We start from the raw sequence: 25,870 nt of genomic DNA, 5'->3' as shown, positions 1-25,870 counted from the left end.
GGTTCGAATCCAAAACAGAACTGAATGTAATAGGAAAAGATGGCGGATTTAAAGCCCAGGACCAGAAATTACGTCATTGGGACCGAAACCAAAAGTGATGTCTTCTGGACCAGAACTGACGTCATTACTGGCACCAGAACCGGAAGTGATGTCATTCATGACACCAGGACTGGGAAGTGATGTCATCTATGGCACCAGAACCGGAAGTGACGTCATCCATGGCACCACGACCTAGCAAGATTTCCCGTGTATAGTCTGCAGAAGATTGAGAAAAAGAGTTAGTCCAGCTTGCCATCCCCTGGTCTGGCATGGTAGTACTATTCTTAAGGCCTTTCAGATGTCTCCCAATTGCATGTGTGTGACAGGAGGCAAAGAGAGCCATAGCAAAGGCCAAAAATGGATCTGTGAAACACATTTATGATGAGCTCAGTACCAAAGTCAAGCCAAGATTTACAAGATTGCAAAAGCCATGCAGAGAAGCAAACAGGATAAGCTATCAATAGACATTATCAAGGATAAAGAGGGTAAGATATTAACAGATGAAGAGAAATTCCAGGTGAGGTGGAAATCCTACTTTGAAGAATTACTGAATGAAGAAAACACCAGAGAACCACTGAAACCAGCTGATCCTACAGAAGGACCGGAGTTTAGAATTACTCAAAGAAAGACTGAGTTAGCATTGAGAAAGATGAAAAATAACAAGGCACCTGTTCCATCAGGAATTACCACGGAGATGCTTCAAGCACTTAGTCATGATGGAGTAACCAGATGTACATCATTCCCAATGAATTTCTGGAAGAAGAAAGAATTTCAGACCACTCGAAAGAGAGATGTTCTTGAGTGAGGAAAATACAGAGGGATAAAATTGTTGGAAATTGTATTGGATGTATATGAATGAGTGATTCAAAGATGAATTAGAGAGAAAATGCAAATTCACTTAGATCAATTTGGTTTCATGCCAGGGAAAGGCATGATCGATGCCATCTTCATCCGATGACAGGTGCAAGGAAAGATACAGGTAATGATAGCAGATATTGGACCTTTGTGGATCATGAGAAGGCATCTGACCGGGTGCAATGGTGGTGTAACAGAGCTTGAGAAAGAAGGGAGTTACCGAGAAACTCACATGGGTCATCAGGTCATGTTTGACGGTGCAAAAACAACAGTACAACATGGGAAAGCCAAGACAGCAGCCTTTGAAATACAAGTTAGTTTCAATCAAAGATCTTGCCTCAGTCCGCTATTGTTTATAATTGTGGTGGATGCTGTTAGTGAGTTTGGAAGAGGAGAATAGCCATAGGGCATGATGTACTGTATGTAGACAATTTGATTGTGGCTGAAGTTTCACCTGGCAACCTACAATCTAGGTTTAATGTACTGTATGTATATGTATACCTTTGAAAGTAAAGGACTCAAAGTCAAAGTCTAGAAAACTGAAACAATGGCGTGCTCCAGGATGGATGAAGTCCAGAGAATTACAAATATAAGAGGAAATGTACTAAAGCAAGTTGACATCTTCAAGTATTTAGGGTCACTAGTGAATTCCAAAGGGGGATGTGAGAAGAATGTTAAGCATAGAATTTAAGAAGCCTTGCAGAAGTGGAAAGAACTGTCTTGCATGATATGTGATAAGAAGATGCCAGTCAGTATTTTAAGGGAAGGCTTACAAGACCATGATAAGACCAGTGTTAATGTATGGGGTAGAGGCATGGGTACTGAGAAGGGAAGAAGAGGAACTTCTAGAAAGAATCGACATGATAATGTTGCACTGGATTATTAGAGTTATGCTGAAAGACAAGAAAAGGAATTAGGACATTTGTCGTACAGTTGGGGAAGCAGGCAATAGAGGAAAGCTGTGGAAATCAAGTTCTGAGGTGGCATGGACACATGCAGCAGAGAGAGAACACTGCCTGCATTAAATGATTATTAGTAGGTGAAGTATTTTGGGCATCAAAGTCGTGGACAGCAGAAGAAGAGGTGGAGGTATATAGTACAACAAGAAATGAAGAACTACAACTTACATCCAAAGACACGGAGGACAAAACCAAATGGAAAAGACGAACCCATCCAGCTTACCCCTCACCAAGGGGCTGAAACAGCCAGGAGGAGAGAGAATTGGGTTCAGAATTGTGGTACAAGTCCCAGATTTGTTTGTGTTTGATTGATTTATTGACTGATAGGCTCACAAGCTGTAGGTGCCACAGACATGCAGACAAACAAACATAGAAAGGCATCACAATGGAAATGGCCATATGAGAGTAAATCCAAAAGTAAAAGGCAATTTGAAAAATATGCGGTAACCACAAAGGATAGAACTTGATGCAATAAAACAAGTTTGCAGTGGCTTTGGGTAGTTTGAACATTAATTGTTATTGCAGTTAATTAAAATATAATACTTTTAAAGTCCTCAGGTGCAGAAGAAATGCTCTGTCACACTTTACACAATATAGTAAAGATGATTATAAAAAGAAACTTGAAAGAAATTACCATTCATGAAAAATCTTTATGCATTTGTCAAATCTTTGTTGGCATGCACCAAATGAACAACACATGGCCAAGATTTTCTATATATCATTATATCGTCATAATATTTGTGAATGTGTTTTGGTCTTTTTAGGTAAGAAAAAGAGTCAAAGCACTTTTAAACAGGGAAAACCAAATTGCAAAGCCAAAATGTCAGGAAACAAACAAAAATGAAATCCTATTTTTTACTGGCTAATCAAAATTTAACTAAAGGTTAAAGATTTTGAAAATCAAAAAAATATTTTAAATAGCACAAACAGTAAATGTGTATAATAGACATAACAAAATAATTCCACACAAAATCCAAACAAATAATGACGAAACAAGTCACAACAATCCTGAAGAAGGAAAAACAAATGAAAAACAATTTCCTGATTTGAAGAACCAGTTAAATGTCCAAATCAGATGGCAGGTTGTGATAGGACTGAAGTTTTCTAAACAAAAGTAAATAGTTCAGTCCCACCGACAGACTTTGTTGCGGAAGTATCCAGGCTGTCGCGTCCCTTTATTCATCCTCATTTCTATGTAAACTAAGTTGGTCTCAGCCAGTAAAACTGGCTTCCTTCATTCACTGCAACAGTACATGATGACATAATGAAGACAAGAAGGCTTTTGGAATGAACAGTTCTGTTTCAATGATAATATACGAATGATTATGCAACAACAACAACAACAACATTTATTTATATAGCACATTTTCATACAAAAAAATGTAGGTCAAAGTGCTTTACAAAATGAAGAATAGAAAAATAGAAGACACAATAAAAAATAAAAATAAGTCAACATTAATTAACATAGAATAAGTAAGGTCCGATGGCCAGAGTGGACAGAAAACACAAAAAAAAAAAACTCCAGAGGCTGGAGAAAAAAAATAAAATCTGTAGAGATTCCAGACCAAGAGACCGCCCAGTCCCCTCTCGGCAACTAATCAGATCACAAAGATGGACTTCACGCTACTCCACAACCACTATAAACATGAACATAGAACTTCATCAAGAAAATAAAACAAAAAATATTGACACAAAAGAAAAAAAACTATGTGGCAAAACAACAAATGTTTTTGCCAATAATGCAAATTCCTTGATTGTTTCTTCAGGTTCTTTAACCAATAACCCTTTGACAAGTTTGCGATATTGGGGGTGTTGGGGTTCATAATATGGTTGCATTATCTTTATCACAAAACAAATAGAAGATACACAGTTTTTTCCCTCAGTCTCTTTTTTAACTCACTACAACAGTGCACAATATTATGTAAGGTATATAGTACAGAAAAAAATGCATTGGGAAAATACCTTTATATGTGGTACTGTAATTTTATCTTATTCTGGAAGATTGGAGGTACTTGAAAAACTTTGAGTACACATTTCTACTACTGTTTTGCACCCAAATGCTCCTTTCTTCTTATCAGATCGTCCTCAGAGGAGGCATTTTGTTATGTTAACTCCTAGGCTAAGGCCAGAAACCAGGAGTCAGGGCAAAAGTTACCAAAGCTAAGAGAGAGATGTTTCAACTGAAGAGTGTATCTCAGGTACTGAAAGGTATGTTGCCAAGGGTAGTCTGATAAATTGTCTGTTGTAACTGGATGTTTGACTGCCATAAGGTGTGGGATCATTGATAATTGACTTCAGCTATATGAAGATAACACTGAGGAGCTGGTTGGTGCTCCAGAAAATTTCTTACTGATGATGAAAGAATCGATGAAAGAAGAACTAGAACTAGAACTTTTATATAAAGAAATGGAAATTTCTCATCTGTGTCTGCTAGGTCATGATAATCTCTAAACCTTATCAGGATAAATGCTTATTCTGTCTGTGGAGATGTCCAAAACCAAAGTGATGGGTACCCACAGTGTACAGAGACTGATGCCTGGGCCTAAAATGTGATCTTTGGGAATCAGGGGTGTAATGTATTCTGTTGCTAACAAAAAGGCTCTTTGGTCTACAGAAATTGAATTATAGTTTGATCTGGGAAGTAATGCTGGTGTGACCCTCATATAAGAGTACAAACTATGAACCCCAGCCAATGTGCAGTGAGTTTAAGCCTATGAAGGAAGGTTGGGTTGAGAGACTTTACAAACAAATCCCTGAAGTGGGACCAAGGAGCAATGCAAAGAGAGTTTTTGGAAGTTCTTTGAGGAAGGTAAATAGATAAGCCAGGTTCATATGGCAAAACCCTGAATCTTCCAGGCCCAAGAGGGACTGCTAAGAGTTGGGTTATGTGATTGTGGGGTTTGTTTTGATTATCACCTAACAGTATTTCAGTGGATGCTTAATTTTTTTCTAAATTATAGTTTGATCTGGGAAGGAAGAGGTCATTAAGAGGTCTTTAATAACCTCTTAGGCACAACTGTCAGCAGTGTGTCTGTCTGCGGAGAGAATGTCGACCTTGGCAGTGACATTCATGTCTTTGGTGACTCTTCCTATGAAGTCAGTAGACAGATTGGGAGAGCATGAGGGGTCATGAGGTCGCTGGAAAGGGGTGTTTGGTGCTCCTAGTATCTATTCAAAAGAACGAAGGTCCAAGTCTTTAGAGTCCTGATGCTTACTGTCTTTCAATATGATTGCGAGACATGGACGCTATCAAGTGACCTGAGATGAAGATAGGACTCCTTCACTTATGTTTCTCTTCGGAGAATCCTTGGGTACTACTGGTTTGACTTTGTGTCGAATGAGCAGTTGCTCATGGAGTCCCGAATAAGGCACATTACTTGTATTGTGAAGGAGCATTGGTTACGGCACTACGGCCATGTGGCGTGATTCCCTGAGGGTGATCCGTTGAGGATTGTTGAGGACCTGAGTGGCTGGACCAGGCAAAGAGGATTCCCACCTGGCTTTCTGGAGGGTGGTACAGGACCGCATGTCTGCCTGGGGGGTTACCAACCAGAATCCTGAGCTGTTTCATTGTGTGGTGGGTGCGGCAACGAGCTGTACCAGTGCTTGCTCCTCAACCTGATCTGACCTGATATGACTCGGGAAGTAATGCTGCCATAACTCTAATGTAAGAGTACTATTTCATGGCATGCAGAAATGACTACATCACATTGTTTTATTTAACATTTATCTTTTAAAGCATTATGATTATTCCTTTACTTATGTTTTCTGGTAGTTTATAGTTTTATCATGTTTAATAAAAAGAAGTACTACTCACTATTAACTGCTAGCATGAGCCGAAGTGGTTGTTTTCTTCCTCCTAGCCCCAGTGCATATAATCAGAATTATCAGTGCCGGCAGAGAAGCCCTCCACAACCTCACACTCCTCCTACCCCCTTAACTCGTTGCATGTCAAACAGTTGAGAAGGAAGTTGCTTAATTGCATGAAATGACGCAGTTCTTAGATCACATTGACAGACTTGAACGCCATGCTCGAAGCACATCAAAGCATCTGGAAAAGCATTGTGTGAACCTCTGAATAAATAAATAATGTCGCAGTGACACACTTAACACAAAGTATTCCACACTGGGCATCCAGTGCCATCCACTTGGTTGTTCCCTTAATATGTTTGTTACAGTGATGATCTTACAATATAAATCATTTTAAAATTAAGACCAGATGCTGCACTGAATGTCACTCTGTACCTCAAATGAAATTCTACAATGGGGGACTGGGTAGAAAATAAGAGATAAAGCAAAGTGCATTGGCTTTAGAATAAAATGTAAGCATCTATCAGGATGACATCTTTAATCTTTTTATATCATCAAATCTTAAATGAGTAGAACAAAAAATAGAGACACTGGGATGAGTTTAGAATTCTGGTTAGGGTGAATGTCCCATTCTGTCCTACATCTCTTTCTCTTTTTCTCTATTTGTGTTTGGACAACAAAAAAAAGATATTAAAAAAGGGTGTAAAAGTGTGTAGCCCGAATGAATCAAAACAAGAAAGACAGCACACACGAAAAGGAAATGACTAAGACCATTTCACGCATGCCTGATATCAAGGGAGCCAGGAAGTCAGTGACAGAAGCATGCTTGTGTCTTGAATGGCCCGCAGACAGCTATGACAAAAGCAACCTGCCTGAAACTTCTAACTTTAATATTGATCATATTCATTATATGTCTTCCAGAGTTTTTCAACAATCAACAAAGTAAGTGGAGTTTTTATTTGATTGATTTATTTATTTATATAAATTACTAGGTAACATTTGCCCCAATGCAAAAAGAGAAATATCTTCCTGTATGTGATGGTTTTAGAAGTCTTGGTTGTCAGTTGGTAGTAGAAGTGGCTACACAAAATTGACTACCTTGTTGACGGCAGGTTTGTTCATACAGTGGCAGTTTCCTGTGTTATATTTAAATTGCCCATTTTATTCTGTTATAATTCCAAGTGAATGGCATGGTGGCACAGTCATTAGCTCTCAAATCCTGATGGTATAGGACTATTGGCACTTGCACCAGTAGATTCTACCCACAAGTATTAAGGCTGGTGAATAGTCAATCACTAAGAATTCAATTTATATATATATATGTGTGTGTGTGTGTGTGTGTGTGTCTGTGTGTATATATATTTATAGAGATATATATTGCTTGCTATGAATACTTTATATATATATTGTACTTTGTCGACTGTTCTAAGGAAACATGTAAGTACAGATTCCATTGCACTATGGACACATGACAATAAACTTGACTTGAACTTGAATCTCAGGTGGCTCACCATCCATAGAGAGTTTCATATTCTGTTCACTTTTCTGCCAACTCAGTATATCAGTAAATGCATATGTGAGTGTGAGTGTGCTCTACAACAGATGGCTACTTCTTCAACAACAACAACAACAACATTTATTTATATAGCACATTTTCATACAAACAGTAGCTCAAAGTGCTTTACATATTAAAGAATAGAAAAATGAAAGACACAATTATAAAACAAAATAAATCAACATTAACATCGAATAAGAGTAAGGTTCAATGGCCAGGGCACTTCTTGCCTTGCACCTCATACTGTCTGCATGGCTACCAATTCCCACCATCCCTGAACTTAACCATCTGATTAGAAAATACACAAGTGATTAGTGAAATGTATGATTAGTATTTACTTTTCCATTTTTGCACCACCAAATTCCTGAAAAAGGTATCTGGATGGCTTAAATCGTGCAAAAAAAGTAATCCAAGTTATCTGTAAGCAATTCATGTTTCTCCTTTTCAGAGTGAGTTTCCCAGGAAGATTGAGGTTGAATGGTGACATGTATGGGTGGTGTGTTCGTTGTCATGACTGGCCTCTAGGGTTTTGCTTCTGCTAGTATTTTTTCTGGCTGCCTGCCTCTCTGCTCTGGACAAAATAGTGGTTTGAATGGCTAGACAGATGAAAGAAGTATCTTACTTTTGAATGAGAAAAATAAAACTGGGGATCAAAATCAGGGTTCACTGATTATAGATTTTTCATGGAATGTATTGTTTGTTGCACAATCTGTGTATTTCCTTTTAACAACAACAACAACAACATTTATTTATATAGCACATTTCCAAACAAATACTGTAGCTCAAAGTGCTTTACATGATGAAGAAAAGACAAATAAAAGACAAAGTAAGAATTAAAATAAGACAACGCTAATTAACATAGAATAAGAGTAAGGTCTGATGGTCAGGGAGGACAGAAAAACAAAAAAAAAACTCCAGACAGCTGGAGAGAAAAAAATAAAATCTGCAGGGATTCCAGGCCACGGGACCGCCCAGTCCCCTCTGGGCATTCTACATAACACAAATGAAACAGTCCTTTTCGTATTTAGGGCTCTCTTGGAAGGACTTGATAATGATGGTCATGCAGAATTTGGCTTTTAATCCATCAATGTAGGATTTTAAAAATCCATTCATTCTTCCTTCCAATTTCTGTACCTGCTTACCCAGTTCAGGGTCATGGAGCCTGTATTCCATGCTGGCAGCATTATGTGCAAGGCAGGAACTAAAACCTGGTGAGTTATCAGTCCATTGTAGGTGGCATTGCTACCATGATACTGTATTTACGGGACTGATTTAATTAAAAGCGATACTAAAATTGAACAAAACACTCTTTACTGATTTTTACATATATGGAACAAATGTTGTTATGTAATTTATGGATGCATCAACTATGGGGGGTTAAGGAACCCATTTGAGTTGCCAGTGCAACACTTGCCATTTGAAAATGAGATGACCATTAAATTCACCCTTTTTAAAGGCCATAGTCATTACATTTACCTTTATTAGATCTAACTACTATCCAGTTCTATACTCAATTCAAAAAGTATGACATGAAGTGAGTCTTCTCTCTTCCTTTCTTTATCCATGGAGCGTCTTCCTTGTCACCATTCATATCCAAACTTAAGGTTGGAACTCTTCTTTGTTGCATTCAAATACAAATAATCATAATTTAAAGTGATATTTCTTTTCTGTTATTCTTTACTAAACGCACTCTTGCCATGCTTGATGCACTTTTCTGTTTGCTTAACTGTAAGAAACTGTCAGGCAGGCTGATCTGTTTATTTTTCCAGATTTATAAGTAGGATAAGCGTCATGGGTCTTTGCATGCCTCAACCTGACTATTAGTGATGAGCAAAACAACTCATATGAAAATTGAATTTGCAGTGAGGCTCAGTTTTTGTTAACACTTTAGTGTAGGTACTGCAAAAATGCATCTATTACTCATTTACTCTTATGTAACAAGACCTTAACATACATTTCTTCATAACATTTAGAAAGCATCAGTATTATCTTCGTAATGTGACCTACTAATAAAATTTCACTTTGGAGTGGTCTCAGCTGGCCTAACTGAACACACATTTCTCTTGATACATATTTAGTACAAGACCTGTGAATCCTTCATATTAACAAGTCATTTTACCATCATGTCAATATGTCACACTGCACCGAGATGAATAACTCGTCTACTGATGTTTTAGAAGTGTTATGAAGTCCAAAAGAAGCCTTTTAAAGTAAATGAGTAATAGATGCATTTTTGCAGTCCCTAAATTAATGTGCTTCCCAGTTTTTGCTTCACAAAAAAATTTATGAAATTGTGTTTCACTTCCAGTGAAATTTGTTATTTTCATACAAAAGGAAAGGTTTTAATTTCACACGGGCCTGCTTGTCATTTAGTATTGAAATAAAAATCTGTAGTGGAAGAAAAATCACTATAAGGGAGCATGCCTTCAACAAGAATAAGGCAGTAATGCCAGGGGTTGGGTTGGGTTTTCTGGCAGCAACAAACTAATGTGCCCGATGGTGCATTTTGGTGTGTCTTAGTCTGAAAAATATGTCACTTTTTTTTTAAAATAAAAAAGCTCTTTACTATAGTGATGTGAACAAGAAACATAAATAGAATTGATTTTGCCGGGGTGGTACAGATTACAGGCTTTAAGCAGTTGTAGAATAGAACAGACATAAATACGGGAGTATGAATGAGGCTTGAAGAAGCAGCATTCCCTGTTTTCCACCAAAAACAAACCCTTAAACCTCAAAAAATTCTTAAGTGAATTTGATGTTTAACAAATGCAAAATCACCTATGAAACGAATTTTAGTGTCAGGATCACAGAACTGCATTCAAAACAAACCTTACCTGCTTTGCTCATCACTACTGATAATGCGTTTGCATGAAACGTAAGCCCTGTGGAATGTTCTCCACACCAGGAGGTGCTGTTTACAGACACCTAAGCCTTTCTAGTGTTCTTTAGGAAGTCGCTGTTCAATTACTTCCTTTTGAATAATGTTGTCAGATTCCAATATTGCAGAAAACATCCTTTGTTCAGGTTTTAAATCTCCAACACGTCTAGTGCAAACACGCTGTTAACATCTGATGGACCCTCTCAATACATCTCCTTTGCTGGCATATCAGCTCCTCCCTGCTTGAAATTTGATTTGCATTACCACCATATAAGACTTTTTATTCCAGAACAAACATACTTTTTGTAGGGTGTACAAGCCATTTTAATGGCCTACTCCAATTTGGAGAATGTGCTTTTGAGCTGAGTTGATGGCTTTATTTTCCATATCCAGCCAATCCTGCTCCAGAATGATCTTATACAGAGATTCAGGAGAACCACCACCCTCAGAATTTGGCCACTCAATTCACTATAATCTCACACCAGAGACTGGATTTAGGAGAATACACTGCTTAAATACAATACCATTTGTAGAGGGTGCAGAAACACTCCATGGGTTCCTCAGTACAGAGTCAGCAAGCTCATACACACTTCACGTTTGTGACTCTGGTATCAGTCTTACTTTATTTAAAAGGCTCCAGATCTTGAAAACCAAATGTTGAAAGTCTGATCTTACTTTTGTTAGCCATTTGCTCTCCTTCAGTTCTTCTTTTGGGCAGTATCTCTTGATGGCACTTGACTAACTCAGTGAGCTCCTTCGTGTTCCTCTATGATTGACAGAGCTATTCTAGTAGATAATCTGCTACCATGAATGCTACAATCAAGGTACTTGCTTCTAGAGACTGGACACTTGGGCACTAATAGGTTTGTCTTACTTGAATTTCCACTTGTGATAGCTAAGGGCCAGACCATGAAAGCTGATGAAATACAAGGCCAGGATCTCTTTGTGGAGGTTATTATAGTCATTGGTTAGTCCTCCGTATTGTAGTAGGGCTGCAGGGCATCCCCATCAGGATCTGGGTGAGGATGTGAACCCAGTCTTAGGGTGGCAAGCAGTAGTGGGCAGATTTAAATTCAAGGACTCAGAAGGAAGACTTCAGTATCCACCAAGTCTGTATATTAAGTCAACAACTGTGCTGGGTTTTCAAATCTGCAATGGGCCACAGTTGCTCCTTCAGCTTCATTTCTTGCTGATCATTGTTTGTTTTGTTGTGTTGGAACCATCCATCATCCAACCCACTATATCCTAACTACAGGGTCACAGGGATCTACTGGAGCTAATCCCAGCCAACATAGGGCACAAGGCAGAAAACAAACCCCGGGCAGGGCGCCAGCCCACCGCAGGGCACACACACACACCAAGCACACACTAGGGACAATTTAGAATTGCCAATGCACCTAACCTGCATGTCTTTGGAACCTATACCTGGAATTGCTGTAAGAGTGCAGCCAAGTTTCTCAAGGATTTCCTGATGCTCAGTTACTGTAGCACCAACATATCATTGTGGATCATACTGGCTACACCACCAAAAACAATCCCAGTTTAATTGCCGAGTGAAATTGCAGGAAAGCGGCTAAAAAATAACTATGCTCCCTGGTGTACAAAACACAACTCATGTTCCCATTATACCAATTCCATCTTAGGTTGCTGGCTGAAAGTGATGATCTGTAGCTGGGTCTTCAGACTGAAGCAGGGAGAGATGGCAAGAATTCAAATGTGGTTTCAGTAGAGCTCTTTCTCTGCATGACTGTGGAAAAACAGCCATATTGGTAACTTGTGCAACAACCTCTAAAACCTCACCCGGTGTTACCTTTTAACCATTTCCCATAAGGTTTGTGATATTCTCTTGCACATGACAGTAAACATAGAACAGCCAAGTGATAATCAGAATTACTTGCTCTGCAGGCACTGGAATAAAACAAAAAGAGGTAATGAGATACTTGAAGATGGTAAGGAGAATTCAGTCAAATTATTAGGTGGCAGCAAAATTTCTCCAGGTTGACCACACATGATATTGCTGTGTAACTTGAAAGGCAGGCAGCATCAGAGCAATAAGAGCAGGGTCTGGTTAATTGGCAACACTAAGATGGCCTGTACAAGTAAGTGTTGGGCTGCCCAGTAATGGCATGGCACTCCTTGCAGGTTTGTTTGCTGCCTTGAACTCAACAGTAGAATACTATATTAGAATAAGCTAATTTTTGAAAATGAATTTATGAAGAAAGGTTGATCATACAGCCCAGTTAACTTCTGGATTAGCTATTATCTTTTAATAGGTAGGAGTGCAACGATGTGACGGGTTGTGCCACTGTTGGCCCATCTAACTAGCAATGGGTGCCATTGCTGTCATCAAGATAGCATTGACCACGGGTAAAACACATTAAGTACTGGAAGATACCTTTCAATAAAATGTTAAAAACCTGGCACCTCAATAATGTCATGGAAAATACAATAAAATATTTAAAATAAACGAAAATAAAAATAAGATTTCAAAAGAATAATTAACTTAATGTCTAATTATTTTCTGACAAATGTCAATGATAAAACGCAAAGCAGAAGGTCCTTTAATGGGATAGTGACACTTTGCTTAGTCATTAATGTCCTTAGTTTCACTGTCTATTCTAATCTCTATAAATTTATTGAGTTCTTTAGCTGCATTTACTGTAATAATTGTGTTTTGGATTTTTATTTAAAATGTTATATATAAATATTACTGAGCACATGTCCAGCAGATACTGCTTTTTCCAGGCTGGTGATGAATGAATGAAGTCCACCATTGCTTTACAATTCTCCACAGGTTAACAAATGACATTAGGCCATATCTTGGGGATCGAATTAAGATGAACTTATGAATAAATAAAGAAATAAAAGTCCTGCCTACTCAGAAGGCTCACTTTATTCTTCAAAAGTGGATGTGAACTCTGACATGCTGATTCTGAAAACAAACCTGGTTACAGATGTGAGAGAGCAAGAAAAAAAAAAAAAGACTGGAAACTTAATCGAAACTGAATTTTGGAAGTCAAATTTTCATATTTAACCTCTAATCATCAGAGGAACCCTGTTCATCATTTGCTTAATTATAGTTTTATGCAGAATAATGCCAGATCATTTTCCTATGGGCAGATCCTTGACAACGGAGGCATGTCCTCAGCAAGCTTCTCAGCAATTTAATTAGCACAAACCCATTTCTGAACGTGTCTAAAGTTCACAGTCCTATGTGTACAACAGAACAAAATCAGTTAATTAGAACACCTCAGGGAATCACCTATCATGCTCAAAAATTGAAGTATGAAAATAAGCCACCATAAAATGCACACTCAAGTGTAACAGAAGAACAGAGTAAAACTGCTGCTGCCATATCAGTATTCTTAGAAAATGTCATCTCATCCTTTTATCATTTGTCTCCTTTATATGTACTGAGAAAAATGCTTTCCCACACGTTTCCCAGAGCACCAACACCAATATAAAGTACACCACAATTCCTTCTCTTTTCTTTCTTTAGTTTCTCTTCTTTCGATCTTTCTCTTTCTCTCTCCACCTCCTCCTTCCTCTAAGAAGCTCTGTCTTTTCCTTCCCAACTCTGGTTTCTGGAACTTTGGCAGCAGGCTTCTTTTATGTGACTCCCAGGAGTACTTCCATTGGCCCGTTAGCGTGGTCCAGAGGCACGTCTGAGTGAGGTGGGAGACCAACAAAGTAGGTACAGTAAATCCCAGCTATTTGTTTAAAATGAATTCTACAACAAGAGCACAGGGACACAGTTGGAAACTAACAGGGCAAAATTTGGACAATTGTTAGGAAAAATCTTAGAGACATGTGGTGCAGAATAGAAATTTAGGGACCTTCAAACCTTGTCTTAATGTTATTTTGAACAATCTAGATGAATAGGATGGATGAGCTTAATGGGCTGAATGGCCTTTTCCTGTCATAATTATCCTAATCTTATAAAAACCTCACACAGACCTGGGAAAACATGCAAATTCCACAGAGATAGCAACTGGAGTGGGACTTGACACTCCTTCTGCTGTATTTGTGAGACACCATTATGCTGCCCAAGCATGAATACTAAGATTGTGATTGATTTATTGCCAATGAGGAGTGGTGGCTCTGAGGCTAGGGATCTGAACTGGCAATCAGAAGGTTGCCGGGTCGAATCCCATAAATGCCAATAGGGACTCTGCTCTGTTGGGCCCTTGCGCAAGGCTCTTAACCTGCAATTGCTGAGCGCTTTGAGTAGTGAGAAAAGCACAATATAAATGCAAAGAATGATTATAAAATGCCAAGAGATGTAATTCTTTCTTTCAAGGAACAATGAAATATACATATGGGGGAAGAGGGATCTTTTTTGCATAGAAAATTGATGCACCTAAGGTGATTAAAATGATTATGGGAGTGTGCTTGGTTTTGCAGATGAAGAAGGAAGCCGCTTACTTTGTCTAAAAGCTTCACTTTGACATTATGTAATGTTAGACAAAAAACTTCTGCTCTAGGTGGCTTGAGCAGTTCATTCAACTTACAGTACATAACGGGTAATTGAGCCTTCTCTTAACAGTGACGGTATTCAAGTACTATTTGTGACCACTTGCTGTATATCTTGTTTTATTGTCTTACTTATCTTTAATTTCAATAGGCCTTTACTGTATAGGCACAATTCAGCAATTTCTATAAGGGAATTCTCCAACTATGCAATCTGCAAAACTTCATTATTTCCTAATCATACTACAGTTGTATACTGACACCAATAACGGTGCCATGTCATTTTTGTATTTCATGTAATGAAATACACAGAAGGCAGCAGTCACTTCAGAGTTTCTAGTTGCTGCACCACAGTGTACGATAGACCACAGGAGCCGGGCACACAGTGATCACAGACCTGCTGTTGCCCTTATCCTTTGGACCTTTTCCCTCAATGACTTAGTTTGTAGCCTGCTGTTTAGACTGCCCCCTTCTGTTGTGGTGGTCCTAGTACCTTGATATTTCCACACAGGGTTGTTCCCCCTCATTTATCTATTTGATTTGAAATTTTGAGAAAAGATGTTTCTGGAGGTTTGAAGCAAAGGTCCGTGTTTGATTCATTTCCTTTCTGATCATGGGGCCTGTGAGAGCCAATGCATTATGTGTAAGAAATTAAATTGGAAATATATTAGAGAAAGAAATCTTGTCCTCAACTAGCACCTTTCTGAGTCAGGAACCAGGCAGGAGGAAACTTGACCATTGCGTCTTGAATTTTGCAAAGAGGGAGTACCTCCTTTCAGCAAACTGATAAGAGTGTCTCTCAGAATAAAATGATTCATATATTTTTTATATCTTTTAGGGTGGCTACATGAGATGAGCTGATTTATACAACTTTCACATACAAAATGATTGGTTAACACATTACTTACACCTTATGACCTTGTTTTTCCCAGCATACGTGACTTAAAGTTACAATATTCTAGGTTTCGTCCCACACCAACTTCCTTTTTTAAAAAGCATCCTTACCACATTTTATCTTAGCAGATTATCCACACCCAGCTCAGACTTACTTACTGCACCCGTTTTACTTTTTGCACAATAACTTATTTGCAGAGTCTTATCTTGCACATCCGGGTGGCTTAGTTATCCTAATTGACCTTTTAATGCCATTGATTAATTTTGTGCAACTTAAAGCATAATAAAATAATCCTGCAGTTAAGGTGTTCATCAGGTTAGAATCTCACTGTCCTCTGTGTATGAATTTAGTTGGAATCTCTCATTTCCAATATTCAACAAAAATTTCATCAGGGAAAAAAAAAACCATAGAAGAGATGTCACTGAGATGTGTAGTTATAAATGATAATTAAATATGTATTTGATTTCAATAATTTGTATGTTTTAACTTTTTATGTACTGTTTATTAGAAAGCAGTCTGTCAGACTGCCTGTAAGAAATATAAGTTTATTTTATTTAGATGCTACTGAACAGTAAAAGTCACCTCAGTCTTGGTATTCTTTATTATCTTGGGTTTGTGAGGTTGACCCATATTCCTCTATGGCCCATTAACTGTTTCTGAATGTTATTTCCAGTACATTTCCACCATGGCTCCATTTCTTAGACACCCTGCACTGCTACTCTGTGGCCAGATGACTGTGGGTTTGCATCAGTAAAATCTACAGAAAATCCTTAAAGCACTGGCACCCAGGCAAACAGACATTCTCCTTAAATGGTAACCATAACACGTATCAATGAAGATCTCAGTAATTATAATAAAAAAGATAACTTACTTAAAAAGAAGAACATACCCAAGACCTCTTGTTGGGACTTCCTGTTTTTCACCCTTTTGTTGTACTTTTTGATCATTGAGTAATCTACAAAAAAAAACTCCACTTAAGTAGAAAGGACAATTTTCTTGCATTTGGGTGAATTTCCTCAGACTTTGTCTAGTTATTTGCAGGAATGCACATTCTTGGCCAAGAGACATAATGTCCAGCTTTTGCAAACCACAACCAAACTGTACTGTTACAAGTCAGGTAAGGTCTAGGTTAGGCATGTAACGCAACATTATCAAAACCATTTAATCCAATTTAGGCTTGAAAAAGGCTGCAGCCCATTAACAGAAATATGTGGTGCAAGACATTACCCAGTTCTGGACTCGGGGCCAGCATGTCACAAAGACTAGTTGTGTTTTCTGGATTAAGGCCACTGTGGTACAACCCTACCAGATGTTTTGCAAAAGAGGTAACAAGCTTCCCTCTGTAATTTATCTTAATTATTAAAATGCTTACAACAACCTTCAACATTGTCTTCTTAAGCATTTTGTACATAATTTTCCATCATCTTCTTAATTTAGTTACCTATAAAAATCTTGCTTTTTGCAGTATGTGAAAATCTCTTTATGCTGGGTGCTGCAAGCCTGTTCTGGCTGAAGGGCTGGACCAATTGGCCCTGCAGTGTTCTCTGTACCTTTGTGTGTGTGTGTGCGCGCATGTGCAATCTGAACTTTCCAGTTTTGTGATGGGGCTTGTTATTCATAAAAAGGTCACATTAAAATAAGTACATCTGTTGTTGCTTTTTGATTTTTTTTATCGTGCATTTGAAGTTCTGGTTCAGGCTTTTCCCAGCAGCACACACCACGGAAGAGGTACAACAAGTCCAGTACCGGTTGCTCTGTTAAAGGTAGATACTGTAATCTGAAACAAAGGGAGACATTATGCTGCATCCTGACCTTTATCTACTGCTGAAGAGGACTACACCACAAAATGTGAAAAAGCCACTAACTAAGCTTATGTCTGTTGGATAAGAAGCCGGCAGTATGACACCCTTATTTAACAGATATGCAGAAACCTTGTGAGAAAATAACAAGTGCAAATGTAGAAAATCATTCTTTCTGTTTGCTGGCCTCATACTGTCGGGCAAACACCTGTCCACTCAGTGGTTAGAGCTACAACCGGGCAGCCCCTCAGTCCTCTGAGTCATTCAGTCTGGAAAGTCTGTGAATTCTTTCTGTGTTATTATGGCTTGTTCTTTTTCACCTGAAAGTCATTCAGTTCTAAACTCAAGATGTTGCTGTTTCAATTTAGGCAGTTCATAGCCAATATTTTTTTTGGAGAGGCAGGTAGTTGTGAGGCTCTCAGTTTGCTTAATGTTAAAATCAATTTTGTTGTATTTTGTCAGATGGTGATGATATCAGAGGGTGACACAATGCCAATCTAGACAGACCAGGTGCCAGCATCCCATTGTTTGAGTCATGTTTTTTACATGAGCAATGTGTGAACTTTCACATTTTGCTAGATATCACCACAATACAGGGTGGTCCAGATTTAATTATGCAGATCCAGATCATCTGGATGACTTTGATTTATGTAGGAACGATTCCAGTTCGGCGAGAAGATGATTCTTCATGTCGTCAGTTCGCACACTTCTCGATGGTCCGGGATTTTTCGGGTGATTTTCTATGTAATAAACTGAATAAGTTATAGCGTAATGAAAATTGCATAATTAGATCTGGACCACCCTATAGGGACATATATTAATAGTTAGGTAAGTTAAAGTTCGAGAAGCCTGCACAAATAAAGAGCAATTTTGTTATGGCCTCACCACAATTTTCATACTAAAAATGCCACTTTAATTCAAGGCACTGCATTTGTGACTGATGTGTATCTCTTATTTAGATACATAGCAGGACATTCTCATGCCTGCTGCAGAAGCGTCCCAAGAGTGTGAAAAATGCCCAGTGTCTCAATACAGTACAGAAAACTTTGTCAACAATTACTGGTGTGGATTTCCTGTTTCTGTGGTTACTTACCAGAATCAGCTTTTCATGTGTTCTCTTAGCTTCTCAGTAGAGTTCAAAATGACTTGATATTACCAAAGTAGCTATTGCAAAAATGACAGCATATTACATCAGCCTTACAACATTTCTCATTTCCTTTCATTTAACAATTACATTGTCTGTTCTATAAAGAATATATACATTATTTGTAATATTATTTTAATTATTCTCACTTGGAAAAAGCGCTGGAAATAGTTTAACTTTGTTTCTAAAATTTGTAATTTTCTCACTTGGCTCTTATATATGGTCAGGCTCACAGGGGACAGGCCAACCCTGCTAGCACAGGGTGCAGAGCAGGAATCAATACATTATACAGTAGGGCCCACACACACTCCCATACTTACGCTGGGCTAACTTGCAACTGCCACCTAACTAACTTAACACACATGCAGCTTTGGTAATGTTAGAGGAAAACCCGAAAATCCAGAGAAAATCAATAGGAATATGCAGACTCCACACAGAGGCAACACCTGAGCATCCGAGATGAGCTCAAGATGCAGGATCTGTGAAGCAACAACACTAACCACCGCACTGCGTAAAAATGGTAAAAATGGTAAAATGGATAAAGAAAAGTACAGTTTACCTTAACATTTCCCTTATTAACTAGAGCAATCAAATCTGCAGTAAAAAAAGCTAAAATAGAAATCTTTTAGCCGCCTTACACTTCACAGCAGAAAATGAATAAAATTATTCAGTCATGAAAGGATTGCAGTCAAAATGGTGTAAATCTAGCAGACAGCAATTATTCTAAAATCTAAAATCTACAATTAGATTTCTAACTTAATGGTCCCTGTAGGCAAAAAAAACCAAAAACTTTCTTCAGAGTCATTCAGATGAGATTATCTGGCATCATCAGCCTGGCTACGGAAAGCAAATATAACAATTATGGCCTGCAGAGGGCGCTCCTGCCACCCAAACCTAACACAGACATGCCTTCCCCCGATTCCCACCTGTACAGCACCATTCTCCAGCACAATACAGAACACTAAACACACTTTTCTTCTCTCTCTTTGCCTCCACTCCTCCTCCAGCAGAAGGAGTGGTGGCTGGTTCCTTTTATAGGAAACCCAGAAGAGCTCCAGGTGTCCAAAGACCTTCTTCCGGCAGCACTTCCGGGTGTGGCGGAAGTGCTGCAACCAAGGGCTCAGCAATCGTCAAGGGCTGCCCTATAGTGCTCCAGGGAAGATAATATCCTGGATAATCTCTCTCCCCTGGTCCTTCCAGTACAGAGGCATTCTGGCAAGGCAAGGACCCTAGCTATACGCCACACAATCTAACCATAGACTCCTGGAATTAAATGAGCAAATAGTGTGGTAGACCATAGGAATGGAAAGTGACTATGATAACCCGAGGGTTTTGTTCTCTGTGGTTAATAAACTACTTCAATCTGTAATCTGGCCCAATCACCTCTTCCATTAAAGACTGAAAAATTCCTTCACTTCTTTCTGTAATAAAGTTTAAAAAGCTAAACAGTTCAACTAATACAAATCCATAATCATTTCATATTTTTCTGTGTCTTCCCTCTCCATCCATTGACCTTATCAAATTTTCACCAGTCACATCTGCATTTAATAATAACTTGCTTTGTAAGATGAGGCCTGCTACTTGTGTACTGGATCCCATCCTCACACACGCATCAAATCCTTCCTTTGTGCCAAAATCCTGACTGTTACAACAATCATAAACACATCCCTTGACACAGGGTCTGTGCCAGCTACTTTGAAAAATTACTTTTGTAACCCCAGCAATAAAAAGTCTGATCTTGGTGCTGACAGTCTGAACAATTTTCAGCCTATTTCTCACTTACTTTTTCTGTCTTTAGTTCTTCATTATGTTGTGGCCTGTCAACTCTTCAGTTACTTAACTTGTAATATATTGATGGAACCCTTTCAGTCTGGTTTCAGAGGGTAGCATACATTAGCTGCGAAACTGCTTTGCTTATAGTAACTAATAATTTGCTTATGGCAGCAGACTCTGGACAAACCAGCATATTAATTCTGTTAGGCCTAAGTGTAGCTTTTGACAATGTCAAATAAGACATTCTACTGTCCACAATGGAGAACATTCTGGGTATCTCTGGCACTGCCCTCCAGTGGTTTAAGTCCTGCCTTGACTGATAGGCAAGAGTTTGTTAGTCTTGGCAACAGCAAATCCAGCTCAGTGCCAGTTCGCAAGGAGATCCTCAAGGCTCGGTCTTCAGGGCTCTTGTTCTGTATCGACATGCTTCTATACTTTGTAGCTTTGAACTGGCTTATCATTTATACGCAGATGACACTCAGATCTTTTTCGGTGTACAAAGTTCATTTTAGGTTTCTCAGCTCACAATTGTCTCAATGAAATTCAAACCTGGATGGAATATAACTCTTTAAAATTAAACTGTAACAAAATTGAATTCCTGCTAATTGGCACTAAAGCTCAGATTAAGAACAGGAGCTTATTTTCAATCACGCGTTGGATGATGCCAGAAGACTTTCTTCTTCTGCTAGGAATCTTGGTGTCATTTTTGTTTGCTCCCTTTCTTATTCTACCCAGATTCATCACATTGAAAAACTTTCTTACTTCCACTTTCGTATCACATCCCATGTTTATTCATTCTTCTCTTTTTCCAATGATGAGAAACCTGTCCATGTTTTTGTTACATCCCGTACTGAGTACTGTTACCCCCTACTGTCAGGTGCCCATTCTAATAATCTTTTATCACAGTTTCAGTTTGTTTAAAAGTCTGTTGTAGGTATCTTTACACAAAACTCCCAACAGCGAGCACATACTGTAACACCCATCCTGCTCCACCCTCACTGGTTCCCTGTGTCTTACAGGATTGAACATAAATGTATATTAATAACCTACAAAGCTTTAAATGGTCTTGAACCTGACTACATCTACTACTGTTCGCCCACTAAGGTCCCTCTGATTCTGGCAATCCTGTTGTGCCCCACACTAATGTGCACTCTGTGGGTGACAGAGCCATCAGTTGTATAGCGCCCAGACTTTGGAATGGCCTCCCTAAATTAATTACATCTGCTGACTCATTCATTCTTTCAATAAACAACTTAAAGTTCATTTGTTCAAGAAGGCCTTTAACTTGCCCTGACGGTTTATACCACAAATTGTGTTATTTGTTTAGGGTATTCTTGTAGTATTTGTATTTTTGTATTGTTTTCTGGCTTATTGTCACTTATTGTATTTCAATGTTTTGTATATCCTGCATATATCTTTATTTAGTACTTATGTAGGCATTATTTGTATACAATGCTGTATATGCCCTTTCTGAATTTCTGTGAAGTGCTTTGAACATGGGAATCGTGCTATATAAATAAAAATTGGGTGTGACGAGGATGGACAGGATTAGAAATGAGGACATTAGAGGGTCAGCTCAGGTTGGATGGTTGGGAGACAAAGTCAGAGAGGCAAAATTGCATTGGTTTAGACATGTGCAGAGGAGAGGTGCTGGGTATATTGGGAGAAGGATGTTAAGGATAGAGCTGCCAGGGAAGAGGAAGGCCTAAGTGAAGGTTTGTGGATGTGATGAGAGAGGACATGCAGGTGATGGGTGTAACAAAACAAGATGCAGAGGACAGAAAGATATGGAAGAAGATGATCCACTGTGGCCATCCCTAATGTGAGCAGCCAAAAGATGATGAAGATTATTATTATTTTATTATTAATTGAAGGACCTTTAAATCTTGACTCAGTGTTATTTTAGAGAATGATGGTGAACAGGATTGGTGAGCTTGTTGGGATAAATGCCCAGAGTTGCGTACAGGGCTTTCCTATAACATGTTTTTTTAATCTGGTGAGTGTTCATTGTTTTGCTGACCTCAAACATCAAAGCTAAAGCACCAAATCCTTCTTTCTCCTATAGCTTTCAAATACTCTGGCTGCACTACCACCTTGCTGTTGTGTAGTCAGCAAACTGACAATAAAAGTTTTAATAGGAAAGCCAGGAGATGTATGTGAGCCAAAAAAGGGTTAAAACTGGGAGATTAAAGAGTACTGAGGAAAAAGCCAAAAATTGATCTCAAAAACAAGCAAGGGTTCACAGCCAAGTACACGTTATGAGATAAAGAAGGGTAAAGGTTTGTTTTTAAGGTTCGTAACTACCCATCACATCGATTGACCTGGTTATCACCTCTGAGGACACATCCCTGATAATATGGGCACTGTACTAACAATGGTTTCACAAAATGGCCACGGCTGGAATGAACCAAAATGGAGGCCAAAACTTTACAAAAAAGAATACAACTTGCAGGAGAATTGACTACTTAAAGACTAAACTCTGCAACTGAAACCTCTTATCTCAAAAACCCATAAATCAAGTACATGATCGACCCAAATGGAGAAAATATTAACAAAAGTAACTTTAGTACAGCCACCAGTTGAGCTCTTGGCCCAAAACACCTTCGGACTCCACATTACTCACCTACAGTACAGCGCAAACAGCAGAACATTTATGCTATACACAGAAAATATAAGAGGAAAAAGCTTTAAAAAGTGGCAGACACAAAAAATCTGGCAAGGATTTGATGTGGACCTTTCAGAAAAGAAGATTGGTGGTTGGTGGAAAAATTGTCAATCACTCCTCAGTGGCGTCTTTCTGACAATAATGGCATTCAGAGATTAGGAAATTAATTCTTGTACTTTTCTAGTTGGCTATGCAGTTATTATTTGTTATGTATTTCAATATGTTTCTGTCATGTACTGTACTTTCTCAAACACCAAGGACAAAATCTTCAAAAATATGCCCAACAAGATACTTAAATTTATTTAATTTAAATCTTCTGAGTACATTAAGTAAAGAATCTGAAGTTCCAACAACAATGACAATAAACGTAAATGACTAAAGAAAGAAAATAAATTCAAGAAAGAAAGCAGAATAACCACTAAAAAAGGAACTAAAGAAGAGGGTTTTTGAAAAGAAGAAGGAAGTGAAATAAGTAATAAACTACCACTGAGAATGCTACAAAGCCAAATTATCACTATTTTCAAAGCTTAAACCCTAGTAGCTAAACACAAAACTCAGACCAAGAATTAAAAACGACAATATGGTTGTTTGTCTGTGTGGAGTTTGCATGTTCTCAGTATATCTGTGTCCATTTTTCTCTGAGTATTATGTTTGTTCTCTAACATCCAAGTTAAGTGACCTGTAGGTGTCTGTGACTGGAAGCCCCATCCAGAGTTGGGGTCTGCAGGATCTCCCTGATGAGGAAGGTATCTGATACATTTTGGCTTGCTCAGCTCCTGAATTTGGATAATACAGTTTGAACTAGTTAGGGTTTTTATTAATAACTGATCACCATAAATACATTTTATTTAAAAAAATGAAAATGCATTTCCTCATTGAACACAAATGTGTTTGGAGTGAGATGATTACACAAATGGTGGTACAGTGGTAGCGCTGCTGCCTCGCAGTTAGGAGACCCAGGTTCGCTTCCCGGGTCCTCCCTGCATGGAGTTTGCATGTTCTCCCTGTGTCTGTGTGAGTTTCCTCCCACAGTCCAAAGACATGCAGGTTAGGTGCATTGGCGATCCTAAATTGTCCTTAGTGTGTTTTTGGTGTGTGTGTGTCTTGTGGTGGGCTGATGCCCTGCCCAGGATTTGTTTCCTGCCTTGCACCCTGTGCTGGCTGGGATTGGCTCTAGCAGACCCCTGTGACCCTGTGCTAGGGTATAGTGGGTTGGACAATGACTGACTGACTGATCACACAAATACATTTACCATGTAAAAGGTACCTGTGTTGATTCAAAGGCTTCTCAGGATGTCAGTAAATGTAAACCCTGGGAATGCAGTAGGCCTGATCCACTTCAATACCATTGCCACTCACACTAGATTTTAGACTGCCCACTGCCCTCTTACTTACTTACTTGACTTCCTAAAAAAATGTGAAGTCTTCATTTTAAAGCTGATGACTCAGCAGAGAAGTGGTTACTGCTGCTGCACCTCATCACCAAAATGTCCTAAGCTTTAACTCTGTGCGTTCTTCTAACAGCACATGATAGATTGAACTGGTTACTCTAAACTAGCCCTGTGTTGGTGAGTATATGAGTAAGGTGACATGTGACGAACTGGCATCCCATCCAGGATTGGTTCCTGCCTTATCCCCATTGCTACCAGGACAGGCTCTGCTTCCCAATAACTGTGAACCTGATTAAGAAGCTTGAGAACGTTTTGTTAATTTCAAATCGTATATAGGCAGCAGTGCAACAATGAAGTACACTGGCCGTTCACTCCACAGGCTAAAACAGGAAATTTACAGTAATTGAGAATGGAAATTGAACTGAAAGATGGAGAAAAAATATTTTTTAGATTATATAATTGCATGTTTGGATCCATCTGCCAATTCTCGTATAAAGGAGACTAGTATCCTCTTTTGCGATACTTCATGATTTAACTTCTTACTGAAACCCTAAAACCTTAACCACTTCCTTTTCAGGTTTTCCTTTTTGCAATACAGATGTTATACTGACGTCTTGAGAAGACAGTTGCAGTAACGAACAAAAATTTAATAAAAATCCAGTCCCTAACCACATAGCACTGTTGTTAATAATGGCCTATGAGTGAATACAGCTTTATAATTAGGTCAATAATTTAAGATCTTCCTCTTTAGATTGCAAAGTTGATAAGTGTTGACACTTAACCCTGAACTACAATATACATTTCTTTCTAAGAATACTCAGGCTTTTCAGTGCAGAGCAGAATGAGTATGGCAGCTCAGCTGTCTGACTAAGAAGATAATTCTAAAATTGCAAGAATACATAAACTTCAGATTCTACAACTGCCCTACCATTAAACAAACCACATTTTATGCCATTCTGTTTGCAGCAAGGAGTGTCAAGGGTGGGCAAAAGTAGGTTTACAGTTGTTCGTATGGAAGAAGACATGCAGCTATGATTATTACAATAGCTTTATTAACTCAATATAGCTTTAAGAAGACGAAGAAAAATAATACAAATAAATTATGCAATAATTAATAAATACTAATACAAGAATAAACTCTGTGTTTTGTGTATTCCCAACTGTAAACTTACTTTTGCCCACCCCTGTTAGTGGTAAGCTCTGGCATATGACAGCCCCAGAGTTTAATTTTGAGCCCAGCCAGTGTCACTGTAGGGTCGGTACTGCACATTTTCTCCGGATCCTTCATTTTTTTCTCCCACGTCCCATTAACCTCTGTTTTAGGGCAGGGTGTTACTCTAAATTGGATCCATTTGGGGGAATGTACCCTACAGATCCCTGGCCTGTGTGCAGTGCCACTGAGATAAGCAAATGTCCCTGGCAACTCTGAATATTTGCGTTAATACATCTCTCTCTATATATAAAATCCAACGTCTGTCTCTCTGTCTGTCCACTTTTCACGAGAGAACTACTTCACAGATTTAGATCGGGTTTTTTTTCTATAATTTGCATTCTGGTTGATTTTGCGACTTCTCTCATCGCGCTATGTATCATAGTTTGCTTGTGGTACCGATTTATTTGCGCAAATCTGAGAGAGA

At 38.6% G+C, this 25,870-nt stretch overlaps 1 protein-coding gene across 4 annotated transcripts in view; it reads left to right on the top strand.

The window, feature by feature from the left end:
* Window positions 1-6,503: 6,503 nt before the first annotated feature.
* Window positions 6,504-25,870, top strand: part of LOC120527653 — a 72,823-nt gene continuing 53,456 nt past the window's right edge. For all 4 annotated transcript variants that reach the window (XM_039751301.1, XM_039751300.1, XM_039751299.1 and 1 more), the window contains exon 1: window positions 6,504-6,605. In XM_039751301.1, the coding sequence (XP_039607235.1) occupies window positions 6,518-6,605 (88 nt within the window). In that variant the 5' untranslated portion in view covers window positions 6,504-6,517. The remainder of the gene's footprint in view (window positions 6,606-25,870) is intronic.

This window comes from Polypterus senegalus, chromosome 4 (assembly GCF_016835505.1).
Source record: "Polypterus senegalus isolate Bchr_013 chromosome 4, ASM1683550v1, whole genome shotgun sequence".
NCBI classification, from domain to species: Eukaryota; Metazoa; Chordata; class Cladistia; order Polypteriformes; family Polypteridae; genus Polypterus; species Polypterus senegalus.
The sequence above is the reverse complement of the archived record's forward strand: the minus strand, read 5'-3'. Positions and strand labels throughout refer to the sequence as shown.